Source organism: Melospiza melodia, chromosome 3, assembly GCF_035770615.1.
Source record: "Melospiza melodia melodia isolate bMelMel2 chromosome 3, bMelMel2.pri, whole genome shotgun sequence".
NCBI classification, from domain to species: Eukaryota; Metazoa; Chordata; class Aves; order Passeriformes; family Passerellidae; genus Melospiza; species Melospiza melodia.
This window is the reverse complement of record NC_086196.1, coordinates 38,021,079-38,045,070: the sequence shown is the minus strand read 5'-3', so window position 1 is coordinate 38,045,070 and position 23,992 is coordinate 38,021,079. Positions and strand designations below refer to the sequence as shown.

Below are 23,992 nucleotides of genomic sequence, written 5' to 3'. Positions count from 1 at the left end.
AACCAAATGCTTTCCACTTAACACAAAGTCTTTTCTTGCTGTCAAGACCAACAAACGTGAGCTTTTCCTTTCATTCTGTGATTATAGAGAAATCCTGTTCCTGCAGCTGCAGTGATGGCCTATTTATTCCTTCGTGCCTGACCTATCAGCTTATAGCCTAAACCAGACAGACAGAAGCAGACTTCCATAAATCCTACTAGACAGGCCTGTTAAAACAACCAACAGAAGAAAGGGACTGCTGGTTCACAGATATCTGCTGGAGTATGGTCTGCTTTAAGGGAGCCTGTTTCTATTTTACTGAGCAAGAACATGAAGTACACTAAATTAACTGTTATTGTTTTAAAAGTTTGCTGCTGCTTATCATTAGTAGCCACCTGCCTTTCAAGTTCTCAACACAAGAAAGTAACAAATACAGGGACACACTGGCTTCCTATTTCTTGTTTAACACTGCATCTTGGAATAAGAGCAAGTCTAGTGGCCACAAACACTGATCTTGAACGATAAATATCTGGATGAATGTATGTGCATCTGTGTATGCACATGCATAAATGCAGTGAGCAATACACACACATATGAACACATTCATCAGAAGAGTGCAACTAGATTTGTGTAATTCTCAAATATTATGGACCTTCTTGCAACAGAAAAAGGTAATAAATATGCCAGGAATTACTTGAGTAATTGTGGATGTTACTTAATCTAAAAAATTTCACAAAACAAAAATCAATTGCAAATATTCAGTCATTTTAAGAATGACATGGACAGCAAAGTGTCTTTTACCAAAACCCATATACAAATGGCAACATGTAGCTATGCTGCCCAAAGGGGAGACAAGAAGGCAGAGGAGGGCTCCAACCTCTGCAGTTCTGTCTGGAGGTTCTCTATTATGGATGCACAAGTTGCAGGTTCAACACCAGATAACTACAGATTGTTTTATGTCTCCTCTGCCTCTCCCCTCCAGCTGTTCCCCTCAGCCTGCCCTCCTCTGCCCTTCTGCAGGCCTGCTTGGGAGCAAGAACATCCCACAGAAGAGAACTGCCATCAGCACTGCTGCTCAAAACATGGGAAGTAGATGCAAGAGCTGATGGGCAGCTTCACTGGCTTCCTTACTCTCTGGCAGGGGTAAGCTGCTGAGGACATGCTGGCCCTCTTTTTACCAGAGATAAAAATTATAAAAACTCAAAAAAGTTTAAAGTTGCAGAGAGCTTGTCAAATGTCACTGCAATCCTGTGGGTTTCCCTAAAGCTGTAATGCCAAGAACCAAACTAGAAGTGGCCATCATCACCATTGTCACAACTGCTTTTTGAGAGGCTAATTCAAACAGGCAACAGCATGCTTTCTCCTCAAGAAAAAGAGATGATTAAGAAAAAGTATTCTTCGGACACACCATCTCCTCCCAGAGATAAAAGCATAGCTAGAACATGTATAAATGCACATTCACACACCTCTACAGTGCTGTTACTTCAGAAATGACAAGGAAAACCTTCCTACTTGTTTGAACTCCTTTCACCTGAATGCGTACCTGCTCTGAGCGGAGTTGGCAGCAGCCTGCATCACTGCAGCAGCCGCCTCCTGTGCCTTACGGTTCACAGTCGGCATGGGTGGGCCCATCCCAGGGCCTCCCTGCTGAGACATGCCAGGAGAATTGGGGGTCATACTGCTCATGTTTCCAGGAAATGGTCTGCTCTGCATCCCAGCTGATGGCATCCGTCCCAGGGGCATGGAACCACAAGGCTGGCTTGGCCCCTGCCCATGCATCTGACTGTTGGCATTTATACCCATGCCAGGTCCTGGGCCGCTGTAACTTGTGTTGGGGACACCGCTGTACGTCGGTGGTCTGGAGTAGTTTCCTGAACAAAATGATAAAAAGCACAGAGAAAAACATTAAAACTTTTGAGGAAATGTTTCTGTTTAGGAAGTTAGCAGCTGCAGAACTTACATATGCGAACTTAAGTGACCCACACTGGCCTCAAAGTCAGGACAATGCTTTTACACCAGGACAGAGAAGCAGTGACAAACTGCCCAAGGAGGTTATGCATACTCCCTGCATGGAGGTTTTCAAAACCCAGTTGGATAAAGCCAAGACTACCCTGGTCTGATGCTTTATCAGACCTTGATTTGAATACAAGGTCAGTCAAGAACAGCTCTTGAGCAACCCTCCAACATGAATGATCCTATGAATCTGATTTTCATGTACCCTCAAACGTTTTCTGACTAATGTATGTTACAAGGCAACAGGAAACAAAGAAAAGTACAGCCTCTAGAGGGTTAACAGCACAGCACAGTGTACACAACTGCTTTATGCAGTAGAGAGAGATGTGGCATGTAAGAAGCCCATTATATAAGTTCAAGGGAGAATCTTATTTTTGTAATTTCATGTTCTCATTCCTTTGTCTTTCTGCAGTTTCAGCAACAGGCTTCTTGCTCCTAACTGTTCTGCCCATACAAGACAGAGATGATTTGGTGTGGACTGGTGAGGACAACTGCTGGGGTCCAAGAAAGATCCCATCCTGCTTTTCTAGTAAGTTCAGTTTGGCTATGTCAGCATAAGAAGTGGTAGATTACAGTGCAACTCCTCTGAGAAAACTAGTCTTACACAAGTAAGCAGCAACAGTACAAAGATGTTCATATAAGCAGGTGCCTTAAGAAGGACAGCCTGAAAACCTGGCTGAACTCAATCTGTGTTGTCACTAGAGTGAATGCTCTGCTTGCAGCAGCTTAACTCATTTGAGTGCTGATTCTCCTGCCACGTTGAAATCTCAAGAAAAATTGAGTATACAGCATGCAGTGTTACAGCAACAAACCCAGGCAGCATGAGAAAGAGGAAAAAAAAAAAAGAAAGCTAAAGATATGATGGAAAACTATTTTAGGAAACGTATCACATTGCACTACTTCAGTCATCAGTTTTGACTTGTCTTCATTTCCATCTCATCCAGATTAGTGGAAACATGACCCATTCCCTCCCTGTGGGATGCCACAAAGCAGAGTTTCCTCACTACTCTCAGATATTCCCACGCTTATTTGAAGGCAGAAGTCCTTGGACTCTTCCTGTGATTGTGCAGCCCAGCCATGCCTCTCCTCAGGCCTCAGCTACCAGGCTGAGGAGTTGGTGGCATCCAACTCCCGTTTGTATTTAAAATAAACATATTCATCCATCATTTGAATGCACACATAATTAATTCATATGCTCCTGCTGCTGTGCTTGTGCTAATCTTCTCCTCTCCAGTCTGTAACTGACTCACTCTACTACAAGGTCTCCTTGGCGAGAACGTACGAGACCTACGCTTCCTAAGGAAAAGAAGCAACCATCCTCTTCTGCCTTAAAATCCAAGTTTCTGCCTGGGGGTCGTCACAGAAGGATCCCCAATATGTGGTTCAGCGAATATGAGAGGCTCCAGATTCTACTTTATGCTGTCTTAAGACTGCCCTGTCACTTCTACTCCTCTTTTGGGCTTGGCTGCTGGCAGCTGAGTATTCTCTGTTCAGTGAGCCATCGCCCCCAGCCAGAGTTTTAGTTGCTGAGGCCGGCTCAAGGCATGCATCTGATCCAGCAAAAGTGACTACAGACTGAAGGGCTGACTAGTTTCACACTGCTCTGATATGTGTTACAGGCAACAGCACACAACTTGGATGTTGCTCTGGGTTTCCAGTTGCTTTGTGCAAAAAAAATGTAATACAGCAGGATGGTGTATATACGCACTCAAAGATTATGCACAGCAGTTAGCATATTTTATGTACATGCTATTAGTAACACTACTTCCCAAAGTGAAGCAAATTCTCTCCCTAGACTAGCAGACCTGATATCCATGATCACTGGGAGCTACTGTCAGTCCAATTTACATAAAGACAATTTGTTTTGTCATTTAGGGTCTACAAAGTACATTCAGCAGCATGTGTGGAGAAGCAAACACCAATGCTAAAACACTACTGCTGTTTTCATGCTATTTTGAATTGGGACAAAAAAATGTAATCTTATGTGCTTTGGCTTTTCCAGCATACACACAACACAGAAAAAACAGTGGAATCTTCTCCATAAAAATACAGTTAAAATATCTCCTAATCATTCATCTGCAGGGATACAATATGCACAGGGAAGTCGTATCTTTTTAGTAAGGAAAACAAGTTTCAATGTTTTTTTCCATCTTTTTCTTTCCCTAAGCATTTCTTCAATACCTCAAATACTAGCTATTCTTATACCTTTCCCAGACCACAGGAAAAAAAAAAAAAGGGCAAAATAAAAGCCAAACAAAATACAAGAGGAATTGCCAGGAATGAGGAGCGCAATCTTATTTCCATGTTTCTCTAATAGATTAGTAATTTGTTGGCAGTGGCTTTGACAGAAAACAGATGGATGCAGCATTAAACACAATGAATGCAGCAGATGCTAGGCCAGCCCACATCAGCTGGACGTGTCAGGCAGCCAAGTTCAAGAGCCCACACTTTTCAAGTGGGTACAAGCCTGGCAACAGCGGCTGCACAGTACTGCTGAACTACTCCTCCCCTCCATATCTGAGGGATTTTTGATTCCAGCTCCCCCTCGGCAGAGCAGAATTGTACCAAGAGAGACAACATCTCTAATGCATGAGAAAAAACAATGCTGTAACAGGAATCAAGAGGGGGGAAAAAAAGTGTAATGAAGATAAAGTATAAAAAAACTGACTAACAACCTGCCAAAGACAGATGTTCATACTTACTGCTGAAACTCTGGTCCACTTTGTTCAGGTTTGCTGAACAAAGTGCTCTGAGATCTTGCCATTTCTAGGCAAACTAAAAGAAGGAGATTTGAGAACTACTTTGAGAGCTTTGCTCTCTGCTTTAGTCATAGATCAGATTCACCATATTAAAAAGAGCATCTTAGAATAGTTCTAGAATTTTTTACATGTGCACTTAACTATCAAGCTATTCTTCTACAGCCAATTTAAATGTGTTGTTCTGAATTCCTCTGAACTATTTCACCTAGGGGACTTTAGTAAGACACAGCTGATATTTCAGTCTTAGCTCCACAGACTTTTGCATACATGGGTCTGGATTCAAAGGTCCAGACCCTCAAGGGCATCTCATCCTTAAGTGCTACTATTTTAATTAAAATCTAGGATTGAAATCAGTGGGAACTAGACACAAAGTGCTTTTGTGAAATGAGTCCAACATTAAAAGCACAAATATTCAATTCATACTACTTTATCACAAGCAAAAGGGGGTTTAACTTACAGTGATGCTCTGGGGTTGCGGTTCAAACAAATTCAGTACTGATTTCTCTCTTTGTTATACCCCAACAGAACAGCTTTACTGCTGAATTGAGTAGGAAAGGTTAGGAAGACAGGATGCATTTCTGAGACATTTTACTGATTTCACAGGAAGCTTTTCTCTGCCCCAGTCTTAAAAGATCCAACTGACTACGGCATCTGACTGCTCTCCAGAGTGCATTTAAGGGACATTTTGCTGTGGCAGCAGTCTGATGCTCAGGTCATAGACCAGAGCTTCATTAGCCCTTGAGCTAGATGTTGCCCAAATACAAACCAAAGAGATTCTTTCAGTAACAACTTCCATCCTCACTCTGCTTTTTTTAAAAATTTATTTCCTGGGGACAGGAAAATGCTGGGATTTAATAAAAAATTAAAATTATTCTGCTGTACTGTATGCTCCTGTGTTGTATCCCAGACACACAGAAGTGTGGAGCCAAAGCCATTCATTATTTTTGTAGGAAATGGTTTCACAGAATTGGACTAGGACCCAGTACAGAACTGCTTCCTGGGAAAATATATTCTGCTCTTATTATAGTTCTAAGTGTCATGTAAACACATGAAAATCAAATAAATCAACCACAGGCACAGAATGGATCATTCTGCTTTCATGAACTGGGGGCTAATACTTCCAGTGCAAACTTAATGGTGTAGTCTTTACTATGGTGAGCAACTCCACTGCACAGAGGACACTAGCCTTGAGCAATTGTTTTCAGGACAGCACATAGTGAAATCCAGTATTCAAAGCTGGATCAAAAGCTTAGTGTCCAGAATGCTTTGATGCATATATGAAAATACAAGTAGTCCTGTCAAACCCAGCCTAAGCTTAACAATATTCTGGAAGAAGGCCTATGTGAACAAAACATGGAAAGCAAATCAGATCTGTGAGAATTACTTAATTTAATAATTTCAGAACTTGGTTTCAACCCAGGTAATTTTTTATATATTTCCTATTTTGGCAGAAAAAGGCAAATGGGATAATATTATTATATATTCATCATTGCTGGCATATGATTATGCTTTGTAATACGGTATGCTAAGAGTTGCAATTATGGATTACTTTCATTTAAAATTAAAAACTGCTATTAAAACCTTAAGTCCAGATAAACACATAACTTGGAAATATCACTATCTTCACCCCTAATGGTTAGATCAACCTGGTGAAAATGTAGTATTCCTCTGGTGTAATTGTTACCTACAGAGCTGACAGTCTGCAATGCCCTAATTTTATGATGACCAGTGCACAGAATCACTGGTACTTTCTAAGCACTGGCAGAAGAACATGGTTTTCATCCATCACACTATTAACCAAACCCTTTTGAAATGGCCTGCTAATGACAATGATGCTCATTTTCTTCCTGTCCCTCAAGTTCACTTTTTAATAGCAGTTTCTTCCTGACCATGACCCATAAAATCATTACATAGGCACTTTCATCTACAGAGGGAGGAAAAGAACTGCTGAACTCAAGCAAAAAAAGAAAGTAGTATTTGGCATGTTACTTAAATGCATTGATTTAGTACAAAACCCTTTCCATTCAATCAGTGTGGATGGCTAATGTTTTACTGCACTTGACACCCACTATTCCCGTGGTTCGGAATCTCAGCAGCAGCAGTACAGCTGGAAGTCAGGATAGCACATCATAAATCCACTGGATTTTTTACCAGTTAAGCTAGTTGCTCACTGTGCAGATAAAAATAAGCACTTGGACAGCATTTTATGGCCACAAAATGCTTTCCAAATAAAAGGAAAGCACCAGTCAACTGGAGTTAGGTAATTAATCTTCACACATGGCTATAAGGCATTACTAGTCCCATTTTATAGTTAAGGAAAGCAAAGCAGAGAAATGAATCTACTTGCCTAAGCTGAAAGATGATGCAAAAGGCAGAGCCAAAATTAGAAACTGGGAAATCTTGGCTTGTAGCCCTGTGCTCAGAACACTAAACCAAACGCTACCCAGAGATGAAACAGAAAGGAGCATTGCATAGGGCAGCAAGGCTTCTTGCAAACAAACATCAGAACTGGTTCTCAGAAACTCAGGAGACTAAAATAACCATCCTTGCTAGCACGGGAGAGTCACTGAGCCCTACAGAAATTCCCATCGCTAGCTCAAGTCCTTTCTGAGGCTTTTAAGTAAGAAAGCAACAGTAGGAAGTGCTGAAATAGAAAAGCTTCTTTATGTACCTCTAAAGAAAATACTGACCCTTATTTATGCCATGGCTTGACTTCAACTTCATTAAACCCCGAAACAGATGCATACTTTATAAAGGTTATCCATTAAAGGCAAAACAATAGACAAGTTCAAGGTTGTCCAGGGGCAGAAATTGTGAATTCTGTTTTGGTTTACTCCCCCACCAATTCTGTCAAACAAGCAAAATAAAAGGAACTGTCTCTCTCAGTCCGAAGGGTTAGTTAAGATTCACATATGCATTAGAGCTCAATATTCTATTTCCACAGTAGCCACTGTATTATTATGCTTGTTCTAAGACTTTACCCTCAAAGTCACCACGCAATTTCAGGTCGGCCTTGGGATTTCATCCAAGAAAAGAAGTCCTATTTTGGGAGCGGTGTTGTGACCTTTATTCCATGCTTGCTGAAATGCAGCCTCATCACAGAGATGACATGCTTGGGCTCCTTAACAATAGACCTGGCAATGCCACAGATTCTTCACTTCCTTGCCTAATTTAAGGTCACTATTTTTATACAGAGAAAGGTGCTAATAACAGAAACAATTTCTTCTACCAGGTGCAGCTCCACCTTTGGATACAGCTTAATTTGTTCAGAATTTTTTTTACTGAGAGTGTTGTGTGTGTGTTTTTGTTGTTTTTAGCATTCATACTCACATACACAACACATATATATATTGTAAAAAAAAATATAAATTATTGTATCTATCACCAGCAAGCATCTTACCTTGTGGTCCATATTGGCTCATCTGAGGCCCATAAGTACCACTTGAATTACTCTGCTGAAAGCTACCAATTCCAGGATGCACTTGACCTCCAGGTGAAGGGTGTGGTGACATGGAAGGTCCAGTTTGTTGAGGTCCATACTGTGACATTTGGGGATTCCTCTGTATGCCTGCCATAAAACCTATAGGGAGAAAAGCACCAAAGAAAAAATTAATATTCAGGTAACTGTTCTTTATTTAAAAAAAAAATCTTTGTCATAAAATAAACCATCCCTCTTTAGTTATTTCAGACTAAGAACACCCAGAAAACTGCTGTTGTTCATCCAAAGAAAACCAAACACATCTCCAAGTCAGCAATCATGTCTCAACCACCAAAACATGTACATAAGGTTTGAAAACCTTTACTTGTAAATGAAGACAGGGCAATCCTGCTTATTTACAAATGGGTGTCAATTTTAAAATTAAAACAACTTCTAGGGAAAAAAATAAAGGCAATTATATGCACTAGTTAATTAGCAGTACTAGGGAATTTGCCTGATGACTTATGGTGGGAGTATCACATCTTCAAAATTATAGGTCGCTAGCAAAATGCCTCACTTCAGCATATAGAAACCCACTGTAAATACTCCTCTATTGCCAACAAACTTACCAGAGCTAAAATTTACTTCTATGTGATGACTAGCTATACTAGCCAGAAATAACAGTTGTTTTCTTATCTATTTATTCTCTAGGTCCTTCTTCTAGTCTTTCCCCTTCACATTCCATGGCATTCTCTCCTTTTTCCTTTTTGTACATGTATTAATGAATCCCAACTTAATTTAAGGTTCAAAAATGACAGCATGAGACCTAGTGAAACAGTATCAAATTTAGAAGCTTCACATGAAGGAACAGAACTAAGCCTGTTAAATGAAGGAAGAAGAGGGTTTTGAGGTGGGGTTTTAAAGTTTTCATGAACTGGGAAAAATCCTGCAATTGTGCCCATGAAATCTCTACGTAGGGATGCAAGTTTTCTGATGTTTTATACCCTGAAAGGTTTTAGTGCTGCTTTGAATGTTGAAGAGGATGTGCTGGCAAAATGTAGTTTTTTGGGTTTTTTTTTTTTATTTCTGGAGGAAATCCGCTTTCTTTCCTGTTCTGTTTGCATATTAAATTTCATCTTTCCATTTCCCTGCGAGGCAAAAGCCGCACATAGCACAGGCCAGCTCTGGCTGTGCTGCCACCGTGCCGGGTGAGGAGGGAGCCCCGGGGTGTAGCCACATTTCTCTTCACAGAGAAAAGCAAGGCACAGTTCTTCCCAAGAACATTTCTGAGATTCACATTCTCTGAGCCGCAGAGAAATAAAACACAATTCTTATCATTCGCTGCGCCTGTGTTTGTGCAAAAGAAGAATGCAATATGGAGATTGGTTACCCAAAGTGATGGTGTTTTGTTTCCTTGGCCTGTCAGGGCCAAGTGTGTGTGTGTCAGGACTGCCGGGTGACAGTCACGAGATTCAGTGCAGCGTGTGCAGTTGTGTGCAGGGTTGAATGCTTGGCAGATTCAGTTTTAGATGTATAGAATTATATAGTATAATAAAGTAATTAATTAGCCTTCTGATATCCATGGATTTAGATGCATCATTCTCTCCCCTCGTCGGGGCCCTCACACACAGCGTTGCTATACCAGGGTGTGGCACTAAAGGACGACTCTCCCACAGGGCCGGGGTGTCCCCCCGCTGGGTAGCACCAAACATCACCCCCTCCCTACCCCCAGACACTCAATGCCTGATTCACGGAGAAAGGTAATTTTTTCTGACCCATATCCAAACATGTGATCAGACTCATAACTGTAAACACTGAAGTGCAGGTTGTAAGGAGAAAAACCAGGAGGTGAGATGACTTTGTACCCCTTGGGCACAGTTCTTTCGTGCTGTGAACAGAACAACCCATACTGTGCTAAAACTCCAACTGCAAGATTTGCTGAATATGCATCAGTTTTTCCTGATCTTTGTGCAAGCCCCAAGACAAGGAACTTGATCACACCTGAACTGCAAAATCAGAGCCTGGCACTTGCTCTGGAGATAGAGCAGACATTGACACACGACACAGCAAAAAACTGAGTGCAAAATGGCAGCTTGGAAACTGGTCTGTACTGGTTGGAAAACTCCACACTTCTGCAAAGGAAAACTGGCATGACCTTCTCCATTTAGCTTTATTTTGAAACAGACCCCTTGATTTTTAAAGCAGTTCCGCTCTGGGCACAACTCTTATTACAAGGCCTATGTCTTCTGCTAACAGCGCTGTAAGTAATTTAGAAACCTAATACAATCTTATGTCTGTACAAAACCAAAGCCCATGTTCCTGACACACACCATATATATCACTCTTTTGGGATCCATTTGAATGAAGAAATTTGTACTAGTCACACTAAGGTTTTTATTATAAAGATAATAAAGTTACTCCTGTGTCTGGTATGGAAGTGAGGGGGCTTTTTCTGTTCAGCTTTTAATCTATATGAGGTAACATTCCAAACATTGCACTAGTGATTAAGGTTTTTCAGCCCCATTATTATTGCAAGGAGTACTTTTCTTAACACCACAAGGAAGGGTGATATACTGAACAGCTACTGGTATAGGAATTTCCAGTAGAGATGCAGAGAGACTGCTGGTTGTTGAAGCTAATGGAGAACATGGAGTAATGTCTAATGAAAAACATGAAGATTATCAGTTTTAACCAGCTCTGTTGTCAAAAAGGCTTCTAAACGGTCCAGAGTAATAAGTCAAAAATAAGTGTTTCTACTCAAATGACCTCTTCTTCAGTAAACTCCTCCTCATTCATTTTGGATGCTGTGGAACGGACTGTACAGCTATGTGTACAGTCATAAATAAAACATGCCAGGAAGAGAGTGGTACACTTGTGTCCATCCAGATAAACCTTCCCACTCAGTCCTGGTAATCTTATCTGTATGGCTTCTGGGCACAGTCCCTTGTCCTGCCTTATCCATGCTCTGGGCTGCGGCTCAGGAAACACTGGCCAAAACCAAGCTGGGGGCATGCCAGTAACTCAAGAGCAGAGATAACTGTCTGATACTACTCAAACTCAGGCTCTAGCTGCAGTTTAATAAAGATGTTGATTAACACAACAAAAAAGGAACACACTCCTAAACTGCTTTTGATGTGAGGCATGAGTTTCATCATCTCAGAGGGTGTAGGATTCCTCTCAAATCAAGGCTGGCTTTGCTATTTTCTCTTGAAGGAAGATAAAGAATTAAGGAAAAGGAATCCTGAAATTCAGGAAGAATATCTATGCTATACTATGTTCTGCTACTGTCTGTATGGTACACTGAAGTGTGATGTTAAAACAGGACATGTTCTAACTTCTTTCCAGAGAGGAGAGGAGTCCTTTCAGCTATAGATGAGATGTGGAGTAGCAAAGAACAGTTCTTACTGTGATCTGGATTCCATTACAATATAGAGGAGCCTATCCTCATCAACCTCCATGAGAGCCCAGTCATCATCCAGAGATGAGTGCATGAGTATGAAGTGTTTTAAGTATTTGCAGAAAGCTCAGATGTCTTAGAGAGAAAAGGGTTCCCGGTCAATACATTAACATTCATGCATCATAAAGAAAAAAACAACATAAATTCTAAAAATCTTATCAAAAATGAAAGGGAGCAGCTGGCATACATTCCTTTTTCCTTATTTACACACATTTTCCCTAGTGTTCAAGTTCATTTTATGATACAAAAAGAAATAAATTTTCTTTCCAGAAAATTAGATTTAAGATAAAGTTTTCTTCTGTAAAGAATGGAAGTAGGATTACATTAGAGGTGCACTGGAGTAATGGCAGTGAAGTGATTCAACAGCCAGACTGCATCTGACATGTCAACCCCTGTGACAACAAGGTGGGTCGTTTTTTGTCTTTTAAACTGCTAGGAAACAGCTATGAATTAAGCCTTAAAAATTGTAGTGGCAACATACTCATCAGTGAACAAATCTACTCCCTTCCCTTAATATTAATGATAAAAAGAGGTAGAGGTGATACTTTACTTGCCATCACAACAAAAGATTACTTACTGAAAAAACAATTGAGTGGGTTTTGGCAAACTAAGCTATTTCAGAAGTAGCTGAATAAAGTGACCCTGCCAGAAGCATTCTCTTCCTTTTGAGTTAGCTTTTATACTACATTTACACATGTGAAGAATGACTGTATTAACAACCATGCAGAGTCATCTTTGCAGGTTTGGTTTTTTTTTCCTCTCAGTGGAAGAGTAGCATACTATTAACAATTACCACACTGTAACAATAATAAAGTATGTTTGCATGTTCAAATTGAACATACATAGAGCATTTAAATGGTCAGGTAGCATTTTATTTTTCTTCCCTTTTTAGCAAAATACAGAGAAAAGTAAACCAAGCAATGCTCATGCTAAAAGTGGTTCTTCTCCTTTGATGAAGGAAAAGAAAAAATGAAGCTTCTCTTGTTCTAAAGAGCCTTAACACCTGGTAATGCACATCATTTAGCTAATACCACCAATGATGCCTTTTTAAAATAATTTAAAACCTCGTCCTTCCCTCAGGCATATGTATACACAAAACAGATATACAACAGTAAATTACTAAAGCTTCATGAAATTGTGCACTAAGGTTGTCTGCATATTGACCAGTACAAACCCATCTGTTTCTTGAATACTATCACCTTAGCACTACCCATGAAAAACACCCACTGAATGTGCTGGGTGCTGCTGTAAAACCTCAGATGGATTCTTCTGATATTTTAAAATCTTTGCTTGAATATGAAAAAACCTTACAGAAAAGTAGAAGCTCAAACAAAAAGGAAGTGACTGCAAAGGAACAGGTTATTGCATATCAGTTGATGGTCAGCAACTCTACTGGCACACACTTTAACCACAGTCAATGAGAGGTCTTTTGATTTAGCCAGGAGTAGTCCATTGATTTTCATGAATGAATGAAACCTGGAAACACGTGCAACCCTTACTCATTATAAGCTCACAAAAACTTTGGAGTTTAAAGTGCTAGCAGATCATCATTAACTTATGCATCTGGTAAATAAAAAAAGAGGAAAGGTACAACGTGCAACAGTATATTGTAAAAATGAACTTACCTAAGAAAAAGGTACACTGGGCTACAGCTCTTTCTAGAGGGCCATGCTTAGTGACAGAGCTTGGGACCAAAACAACTCAGGAACCTTTCTGAGTAAGGAACAAGGAAGTTACCCTTGTTCAAGGGCAGAGGCCAAAGCAAGGGCTATTACTAGCTAGACAGGCTTATTATTCTGAAAATCATGGAATAAGAAAAGTAGAAACAGATTGGATGCACACACTGATGATCAACTAATTAGGGAAAAATAACATAAAATCGTGTACTTATGAATCAGCTCAAAAAAATTAAGTATGGGAAGAGATATTTTCCACTACCTCTAAAGGAAAACTTGTGTATGGGGAGAAACACAGAAATTTCCAATGCTTGGTATTTTACCAAGACACTGGTCAGTACCCTTGAGAAAAAAGAGCAAATGTTTGCACACCCATGACACAAGGTTTTGGCAGACCTTCCCTCTTCAGACAGCGGTTTGTGTCGTATCCACTCTCTCAGGATTTTCACCAGAGTACACAACAGAACTGTGTCGGATCTAAAGCAGTGACTCCCAAATCTAGCTCATCTGTGGATAAACAGCACTGAGACAGACATGTCAGGGTAAAGCTAAACAAATGAAAAGCATTATTCTGTGATTTGGCACCCTGTTAGCACAGCAGGATGCTGAGGAACATCACAGTGACACTGAAACTCTGCCCAGCCCACCCATTTCAGATGGCAAGGACAGCTCAGGAAGGCTTTGGACTGGTGAACCATGTCTGGGCTTTTGCCCAGCTAAACATGTCCACAGTCAGCACCTCAGAGCACTGCAAGGAAAGATCCAACAGAACACAACTCACACATCATTCAAGTGCTCTAGTAATTGAAAGAGTTGGTCATTCTCAAATAAGGCTGTGACACTAAAACCCTGAATGCAACCAGGCTGTCTGCAGATGGTACTTGAACAAGCATCTTCACATGGTTTGGTCAAACCTGGAGATGTGTGGCTTCCAGACAGCAGGAGCTAAGAAAATACTGTTGTGCCGTCACTTATGGGGGGCCAGCTCTACCTGGCCATAAACGACTTACTGTCACTGACCAAGAATGGCATAGTACCTGCCCCTAAGGTGCTACTTAAAATAAACACTGAAAAGGACACAGTGAAAGAGATTTAGGCACTGAAAAAAATCTAAGCAGTCAAAAATGTTATACAGGTCTAAACAAATAACAGCAATGAAGAAACTGGTGAGGGTTTAACCCATGTACCAGAAAAGAAACTAAGTTAATCAAGTGAAATCATGTGGATTAAAGAACCTGGTATCTAGAGCAAGCAGGCACAAAATTTCTCTACATTCAAGATACCTCAGATCCTATTTTTATTTTCCAGAAAGCAACCTTATTAACATATGCCCAGCTAGACCTGTGTTTGACACACACAAAGCATCTGACTTAGCAATACACTCCACAGGGTGATGGGTTGGTGAGCATGAGTGCCTGAGCTTGACATGTCAATCTCATTTAGACAATGCAAATACTAAGTCTCAATATTCCTGCCCAGTTAACAGGCAGATAAAAGATATAAGAAATCAAATAAATAAAATACCTGCACTGCACCAACACAATATCTTTGGACATAATACTTTATAAAAGCTTAAAAAAGTATGTAAAAATTCCTATTTCTTCCTCCAATCACATTCTGTTTTTTAAAAAAAAAAGTTCCAAAATGTTTTTAGGAAAAAGTTCTTTGAGAAAAAAGAGCAAATGCTTGCACATCCACGATACAGTTTTTGGCAAACTTTCCTTCCTCAGACATTCACTCTCTCAGTTCTTCTGAGAACTCTTCTTCTTCTAATGAACTGCTCTTCTTCTAATTAGAAGTTCTTCTAATGTTTCTCCATTAACCATGAAAAAATATAATCAAGTTTCTACACTGAGCTCTTTTTTTCAGCCCACATAAAAACCCACATAAACCTTGCCAGCTTCTTCAAGTCCATCAGAGCACCACTAAAACCATCTGAACTTCTCCAGGCTAGAGTACCAGTGACATGATTTCCCTTTGGTATCTGGACAATTTATTTTCACAATGGCATCTGCTAATATCTGCAGTACAACCACCACATTTCTTCACATCCATTTAACAAAGAATGTTTCTTCGCTTATGTGAAACAGCAGTAAAGGAAAACATCATCATAGCAAAATTAGGATTTCCTGCAAAGATCACTGCAGTATTTCTTGCTTCCACAAAAAGACCAATGTTCTGTTTAAGAAAAAGTGCTGGACTGATTTTATTTTTCTTTAAAATTATTTTCTTATTATGCTTTAATATCTATCTTACAGTCTCCTCACTGTTTATTTGTCTGACTGCTTCTCTTCACAATGTGAATAGCTTTGGGGAAGATGGAAACTAATGACCTAGCTAAGGTTTTAACCCAGACCCCCTAGTGTTTTACCAGCTGTGCTATTAGGTTAACTGGCTGAATCTCCTCTGCTTCTCTCTCTGATATTACAAAACCCAGTCTATGTATAGCATGCAATAATGTTTAAATTTTTCCCACCCCTAAACCTCCCTCTGCTACTGCCTAGCCTTGAAATTCATATAATCTATCATTGATAAATTAGAATCTGGGGAAGGATCAGACAGATTACCCAGATGGTAGCCGAGGAAGAAATATTCAACCTTTCCTAATGCAAACCTTGCATAATGCTCTCTGATGCAAATTTTAAGTGCTATACTGAGGACAAAGAAAGGAAGACATTTGTGGAGATGTTCATGCACAGCCTAAACAAAACGCACATTGCTCATCCACCATTTTACACATCATTTGTTACTGTAATATACCTTACAGAACATGCTTTTACTATGGCGCTTGAAAAATCAGGGTCACAGCGACTTGCAGTACAAAAGCACCCACCCTGCCCTCCCAGCTGCCCCCAAAGAGAATCCTGAATTTCAGGAGGTAGCTTGGGCTGCTGGAATTAATTTCAGCAGCAAAACAAAAAACCTGAGGATTCTGTCTGCTTTGCACAATCAACATTTGTCTAAGTTTCCCTAGTAACGTGCACTTAGGAAAATCATGGAGGAGAGCAAGCAAAGAACGGCATTTTACACCATGTAATGTGCAAAGCCTGCAGGCTTTATGGTCTAAATTTCAAGTTTGAAAATTTTACCCTCCCCAGAGACTGCTGTTCAAAGGTTCCCTGAATCAACTCAGATCTTCCTTTTCATGAAGTAAATATACTGAATATTGCTATATATACTTTGTGGACAAGACTAAAATATATGTGATGTATCTTCTGTTGCACACATGTAAAATAAATCATATTGCTTCTTTCAAAAACACAAAATCACTGTGTTGTCCTCAGTGCCAAAATGCCTTTGCCTCAGTCTTATTTTTACCATGATTTATGATTGGACTGATTTTTTCCTTTCCTTGTTTTGCAGCTGTTCCCTGATGAGTGTTTATTCTTTTGGGATCCTTTGGGATGGTAGGAATTATCCAGTGTTAGCTATTAATATATACATTATATAGTCTTCAACTCACTGTCCTGTATATTAATTTAAAAGGACATAAAGGGTCTTAGATCAGAGGTCGTTTATCTTCACAGAAGCTTCATAAAAAGGTTAACTTAGTCTCTGAGTGTCCTGACCACCATGGTGCTGTTGAACAGGCAGACCACAGGCAGCTCCCAGTTTACAGGCCACGATGGGAAGCTCTCCCAGGGACAGGGATCCTACCCCGTAACTTTACATCAAGTGTGTGACAGCAACATTGACTCACTCTGTCAAGTTCTTCTTCAGAAACTGCTGTAGCTTATCTTGCTCCCTGAGCCCAGAGGCAGGGAATTTGATGGCCGCCTAATGAAGTCAGTGGAAACTTTTCTATTGAGAAGTCTCTCTGCTGGCAACTATATAAACTCTCTCAGAATAAGTCAATTCTGCTCCCTAATGTCAAAAAGAGAATCCCCAATTTAGTTTAAAAAATGAAATAAAGATTCATCTCCAAGTCTAACAAGATTTAACATCAGCAAGAAGAGTGCAATGACCAGCTGCTAGTATACAAAATTTATTTGTTGAGAACTGACTCTGGGTTTTGATTGTACAGATATTATTACCTACTTCACATCTGACTCCTGCAGTTTTGCTGTCTCCCAGCATGGCTTATCATATGTAAATCATACCCTTTTGTCCTTTGGTTCTTCTTGCAGATGGCCTGCTGTATATTTAGCATAGGTCACAAGTAATCAGATCAACCTAAAGCTGAGACTGGCTGGTGTATGTCTGAAATCCAAATACAGTCTGGAACCAGCATCCTGAAATGGCGATTGACTTCTTTAAGAATTAACCTGTTTTGGTAGAGTAACATAACTTCTAATACTTTTGGGCAAGAAAAGCAGGTTTTCCTGAAGCAGGTTTTTCTGAAACACTTAAGAAACAGACACAAAACTATGCACTCCACAGCTCAGAGAGAAGAATAGGAACTTTTCTTCCCAGTGATGTTGATTACTAATCAAAGTAGACATATTGTAAGCTTATTTGCTGTGCATTGCTAATCAAAAGAGCAAAGAAAAATAGTGTGTACACATTTTAAAAACCTGCTTATCACACTGACACTACACTTCAGTGCACTTCCACTTTTACAATCCAATTAAAAATACAGAGATGAAAATAAATGATGGCCCGATTTTTTTAGAAACTGTCAATAAATTTAGCACTCACTAAGTTGAGAAAGTAATGTAGCTTTTTGAGTCACCAGAAAAGCTTGGTGCCTGGCTCTACTGCACGGCTCTGCCTTCACATACAGACCTGCTCCGTGTTCTCCTCAGCATCATGTTCCTACTTCATCACGTGCCTTGAGATAAAAAAGGGATGCTTTGCAGAGCTAGTGTGACAGCTCCTAAACCCTGCCTTTCCTCCTTACATGATGCACTTTTTCTGTTTGTTGAGGGCACAGCACCTCTTATCCCAGTTTTCTGGGCATGATTTCTGCCCAGCCTGGCAGAGTGCTCCTGCATAGCAGACAGAGCTCAGCTCCCCTGCACTGACCCACTTGAAGAATGCTGTGTGCAGAAGAGGCACTCAAACATACCTGTGGCTTTGCACTCTATGCATGTCTCAAGCATCTTTCTTTAAGAGCCTGAAATACTTCAGTCTACATCAAGTAAACTTATTACCAAGTCTGATTTAACCTTAAGTGGTGTCATCGTTAACATGGCAAGCAGAAGAATGTTAATGACAAGAATCATTTTATTCTCTAGCTCCTCAGTGCTCTGAATAGATCCCAAATCCCCAAATGAGAGCAAAAAACGTATTCTCAGGGAAAAAGTCTTTTTAAGATCTAAAAGCAAACTACAGTATCTTTCTTGTTGCAATAAGAATTCTTTGATCTATTTTCTTCCTTCTGGTTTCCCTTTTTAAGAAAAAAATAGATTTCAGGGAAAAGAATCTCTACCACCAAATGTCAGTATTAAGCCATAAATCTGATCAGGAACTGTAGGTGCAAAACACCTGATTGGTATTCTGTGTCTTCCACACGAGCAAAAACATTTATATTTCGTTAGAAGAAAATGCATGACAGTGGAATTTATGTAATGACTGTGTACAAATAAGCATGCCCAGAAAATAGTTGAAGGGGAGAAAAATACCTGTATGAAATCTAATGGGTAAATTAGGGAATTTTAGTTACAGGAATTCAGTTGCTAGTAGTGTTTGTAGGGAAGCACAAAGAGAACATCAAAATGCCTGATCACATCCCATCTGTTACAACCTCTTACTGGATAACATCTTGACTGCCAAAAAAGCTATTTAAATTTACTACATTGCAGCTACTGATAAATATCACTTCTGTGAAGATCTAATACTAAATAAGGACAAGATCTGAGGATAAACCTTACAAGCAGCAGTGTCAAAAAGATCCAAATTTTGCTTAGTGTAACACCTGTACTCTTAGGAGCGAGCAGTTTTCAGGGACTCCTTGTGCCTGACTGTGATATGTTTTTAATGGAGCACACAACTGTACAACACTCCTCAAAAGCTGGATGTCAACAATGGAACGAAATAAAGGCAGAACAGAAAGAATGACATAAAAAAGAAAAAAATGAAAAGGTACTAGGAGAAGGTGATGGAGAAGGCGGCAACTTCTATTCAACAATTTTGGAGGTGATTACTCCAGGCACTGTCCACATAGATCTGACAGGCACAGAATGCTGCCATGAAACTGCCTCCAGCAATGGAATACATTTTCCAGCACATCACAGCAGCTGCAAAGGCATCAATTCTGCTTGCAATCCATGTCCAAAAAGAAAAGTTCTCAGTGGTCCTATTTCAGCATATCTCAAGGACTAATTAAATCCTCATTACTATCTTCTAATTATTCCAGTGCTCTGGGATTTCGCTCCACAAGTCCCCAATGGTGCATTAGATGAAAAGGGTTAAATAACCTGTGTTGATTTTGAGACTCCAGATCTATTTCAGACCTTTAGCATATCATCAGCATTATCATGAATATTTAACTATGTACCGCTGTGAAAATTATAAGGGGAAAACAATTAAAGATTTTTTAAAAATTAATTCTGACCCATATACATTTGCACTAATAAATAAGGCTTCTTTAAGTATCCCCATTATGAGAGTGCTTGCTAGAGTAATAATGTAAAGTCATTAACTGTCTTCATTAGATTCAATGGTTTTCAGGAGCTCCCAATTCACTATTTTAAGTGAATATAAGACTGAAACCTGACATCTACATATCCAACTGCATAAGCATGAAAATACTGTTTAAAAGCAGGTAAGTTTTCTAAGCTTTTTCAGAATTACATAAGGAACCATTCATTCCTGCAGGGGTAAAAGTGCCTATTTCAACATTATTATGACAAATATTCTCCTAACAGTGCTTGCACAGGTGAATGTTCATATAAGCAGACAGAAATCTCTGTTAGTTTACAAAAGTAAGATTGGGAGTATAAGCTAATGGCCAGGACAGAGGTTTCTTTTTCAGGCTGCAGCATCAGGAAACTAATTTAGTGGGTCAATTGCGATGTGCTGGGCTTTTATTTGATCCCTAAAAATAACTTCAAACTCGTTGAACACTTCTGGCTACTAAGGACATCGTCAAACTGCAGCTTCCAAAACTCAAGCAAATAAATAGATACAGCTGAACATGGGGAAATCAAGTGGCTGTGTACCTCAAGTATTTGCTGAATGATTATGACAGCTGCCCTGCCTCTGGGGCTGATGCAAAGAAAAAGTCTTGACTTAATAAACACAAAAATATGGAACCCCTACTTTTGATCATATCAAGAAAAGTTTGGAGGAGATCTATTAGAAACAGAGAGCAAGATGTGCATCCTCCTTCCTCCCAAAAACGAAGCAGGTTTCAATGACTACCTCAATTAGTCATGACTACACTGTCATTACAGTAGCCCCAAGTCACCGTAATTGCTGGGATTCAGCAGCAGTTAAACACACTCTTGCTTCTCCAAGAGACTTCTGACACCAGTCTGTCTCCACAGCTGATTCCAAGAGTTCTCTAAGATGTATGGGACTTGACTTCAAGCCCCACAGCTTTCCAAGTCATGTGAGCTAAGAAATAGGTTATGTACATAAAATAAATGCAATTTCTTATTTCTTAGACAGCCAATATGTGCTGGCAGAACTAAAACCATTTCACTGACCGGGCGTCAAACAACAGTGGCCAGTTATTGGCTGTTCTAGAAGTGCCTAGAACAGCAGGCTACATTCACAATGAGCAGGTAATGAAAAATTTAAAAATTATTTTTTAGAAGTAAGCATTTTAATGCTTATTACAAAAAAGTAATAAATAAGCTATATGAAATCTGAGGAGCATAAAAAAATCCAACCCCCCAAGAAACTCCTATTACTGTATATATACAGTATATTACTACTCCCCTACTATCACATGCAGAATGTACATATAAAAATGTGGTCATTGCTTCATGCTGCATTGTGAGACAAGGGATGTAGAGTCTTAGGTAGGCAAACATAAAAATCCCAGAAGGGTGCTGAGTAACCATGGAAAGCATGATAAAATATCATCAAACACTTTCACAGTAAAATAAGTAAGTGTAAACTTAATGGTTCAAGGTAATGGTTTAGCATCCTGAAGTGCTACAAGCTCAGACTCCACCCATTGGTCAATCTTCATGATAGCTGGTAAATAACATTTTTTCAAGGATGGAGAGAAGAGGATTCTGCTCAAGCAATGATTAGTAGTCTTTTGTTCATCCAGTTCTCTCTCTAAACAAGGAAAGAAATGCTATATGAAGTGTGAAAACAAACAACATTACCTTATCCTATGGAGTGTCTCTGGGGTTTTTGTTTTCATTTTCCTTTAATTTTTTTTCTCTTTTTTTGGAGAAAGTGTATCAGAAAGTTGAGAGTTTAAATTACTGTAACAGATGCCCAAGGATCAGGTGTCCTTAGCAGCAACGATTTTCTGCTCAGGTTTTTATCAGTAAATGACAAGCACCTTCCCTTTGAGTCCCCATCATTCCCCCTCCTTCCTTTCTTCAAGTTCTGTGGAAACCAGTTCAAGCAAGCAAAGGAATCAACTAATGTAACAGCCTTTTTAAAAGGTGAAGTTTTCCATTTCAAAGGAGCCTCTAATCAATGACAGGGCACAAAAGGGAATGCATGCATGTTTATGCACATACAGCACAGACTTTAGAGAAGCTTTGGGGAACATGATCTGCAAAATCAATATGACCTAGCTAGTTACAAATTTTGAATCTCCTGCATGAAGCAAATGGACTTCTTGTACAAGCTGGGTCACAAGGATCATGCATATTACACCAGATTTTGCATATAAAGTGTTCAAAACATTCCTGAACACATTTTCTCTAAGAACATACCTGCAATTCTCACTGTATACATGAAGGACAAACTAAATCAATCTGTAAATTTTACTTCTCTCACTGTTACTTACTTGTTTGACTTCCCAATTATGGCAGCTGTGTTCTGTTTTACTTCTGAATACCTGTTTGCCTCCCCTGATCATACACTGAACCCCAGTTTTGTTCTACAGCAGAACAGAGAGGTTTGACCTTTGCAGTTCTGTCAGACCTGCCTAAGCTGAGCCCCAAAGCCAGCTGAGGAACATACTCTGCAGAAATAATTATTACTGGGCACTATAACATTTTATGCCAAGACTCAGCTGTGCCAGGAAATGCACGCATCTTTCTGAGATGTTTGGGTCTGCAAAGCCTTCATCTGATCCATTCCTGCTGTCTCCTGACATTTCTATCCCACAAAGCATCATGTTTTTGCATTAGGTACTGAGGGCATTCTTTTTTCACCAAACATGTACGTTATTCTGAATTTTTTTAATGGGAAAATATGTCCCTGCACTAACCACTGAGTATAAAGAATGACTGAAAAGGAAACAGAACAAATCAGCATGGAATTCTGTATTTCATGTTCTCATTAATCAGCATTCCTGGAGGAGGGGACATTCAACCCAGAAAAATAGCAAAAATTAAGACTCTCTGCTCTTCTTTGTAAGTCCTCTTAGCTCCTCCTGGATGCTATCCCAGAAATTTGTCATTCTGTGAGTTCAACTTGTTTCACTGTGAGAAAACTTCTAGTATTTATGGTATCCCCATATGGTGCTACTTGGGATATTTCTGGAAGCAAGACATTTTAGGAGGGGCATTTCATAAATAACTCCATGTTTATCACAGTTATCATGTGTCTGTTTTGCAAGCCTGTCACTGGCACATGTTAACCACTGCATGGACAGGATGCCTGGTTTACAGCAGTTGATCACACGTATGGCCACGCAACAAAGCTGAGACAACTGTATTCCATCAGCTAGGGAGAAAGGAGCTGAAAGGAAAAAGGCCTTAAAGTTTATAAAAGGTAAATTTAACTTAAAAATGCTCTGCTTATTTTTGTGAGCACATGGTAGGGAGCATCCTTTTAGAACAGTGCTCTTGCCTGCAAGGTTTTCCATGGCAAGATTTCCAAATGATTGAACCATTTGACCTAAATATTTGATTTCCCTTTATATTTAAAGATATTTTATCCTAGAACTGGCTAGAGGACTATTGTGTCCATGCAAAGATATTAGACATCACAATTTTAAGAACAGTAGCAACACTACTCCTAGTTAGCACTCTTTCTCTACATCTTAATTTTAATATAGACAATGAAGAGCTGTATTCTCCAGGACACGACTCAAGTATTTACAGAAACTGCCTTTATACTCTGGGCATTCGCTGTATTTTGAGAAAACCTTATTTTCAATTATAGTTTGGTAAAACCTGCTATTCAGTTGCTCTTTCCCCAGAGACAGAAACCCCCCAAGCTTTTTACAATGAAGACTGTCATTATTTTCCCTGGGAAAAGAAAAGAAATTCCAGGAAATCTCACATTGCTAACGTGCAACTTAAAATGAAGGCTGCATTTGGCACCAACTGAAAAAGCCCCAACACCTAACAAACCTCGGTCCTGTGGCATTGGTGACTGGCTCAAGGCAGGGTGGGAGCTGGATTCTGACTGGCTGCCAGGAGGCTGCGGTGGCATCTGACTGCCTGTAACACACAGAGAGAAAAGGGAAAACACACTTGCTTTTAGCATTTCTGTGCACAAAACCAAGCATTGCTGCATTTTTCAGCCACTCAACATCAAAGAAAGTACCAGCTGTATAAGGTAAAGACAGAGCTCAACAGGTCTAGCTTTTTTCATACGTTTTTCTTATTTTTTTCTTTTATTTTCTGAAACCCATGGAGGAAACATGCACAAACACATTTAG

General features: G+C 39.7%; 1 protein-coding gene across 3 annotated transcripts in view; it reads right to left on the bottom strand.

Moving 5' to 3' along the window:
- ARID1B (AT-rich interaction domain 1B) overlaps window positions 1-23,992 on the bottom strand; it is a 324,913-nt gene that overhangs the window by 57,963 nt on the left and 242,958 nt on the right. For all 3 annotated transcript variants that reach the window (XM_063151340.1, XM_063151341.1, XM_063151343.1), the window contains 3 exons: window positions 23,682-23,771; window positions 8,152-8,331; window positions 1,523-1,850 (listed from right to left, as the gene is read on the bottom strand). In XM_063151340.1, the coding sequence (XP_063007410.1) occupies window positions 1,523-1,850; window positions 8,152-8,331; window positions 23,682-23,771 (598 nt within the window). The remainder of the gene's footprint in view (window positions 1-1,522; window positions 1,851-8,151; window positions 8,332-23,681; window positions 23,772-23,992) is intronic.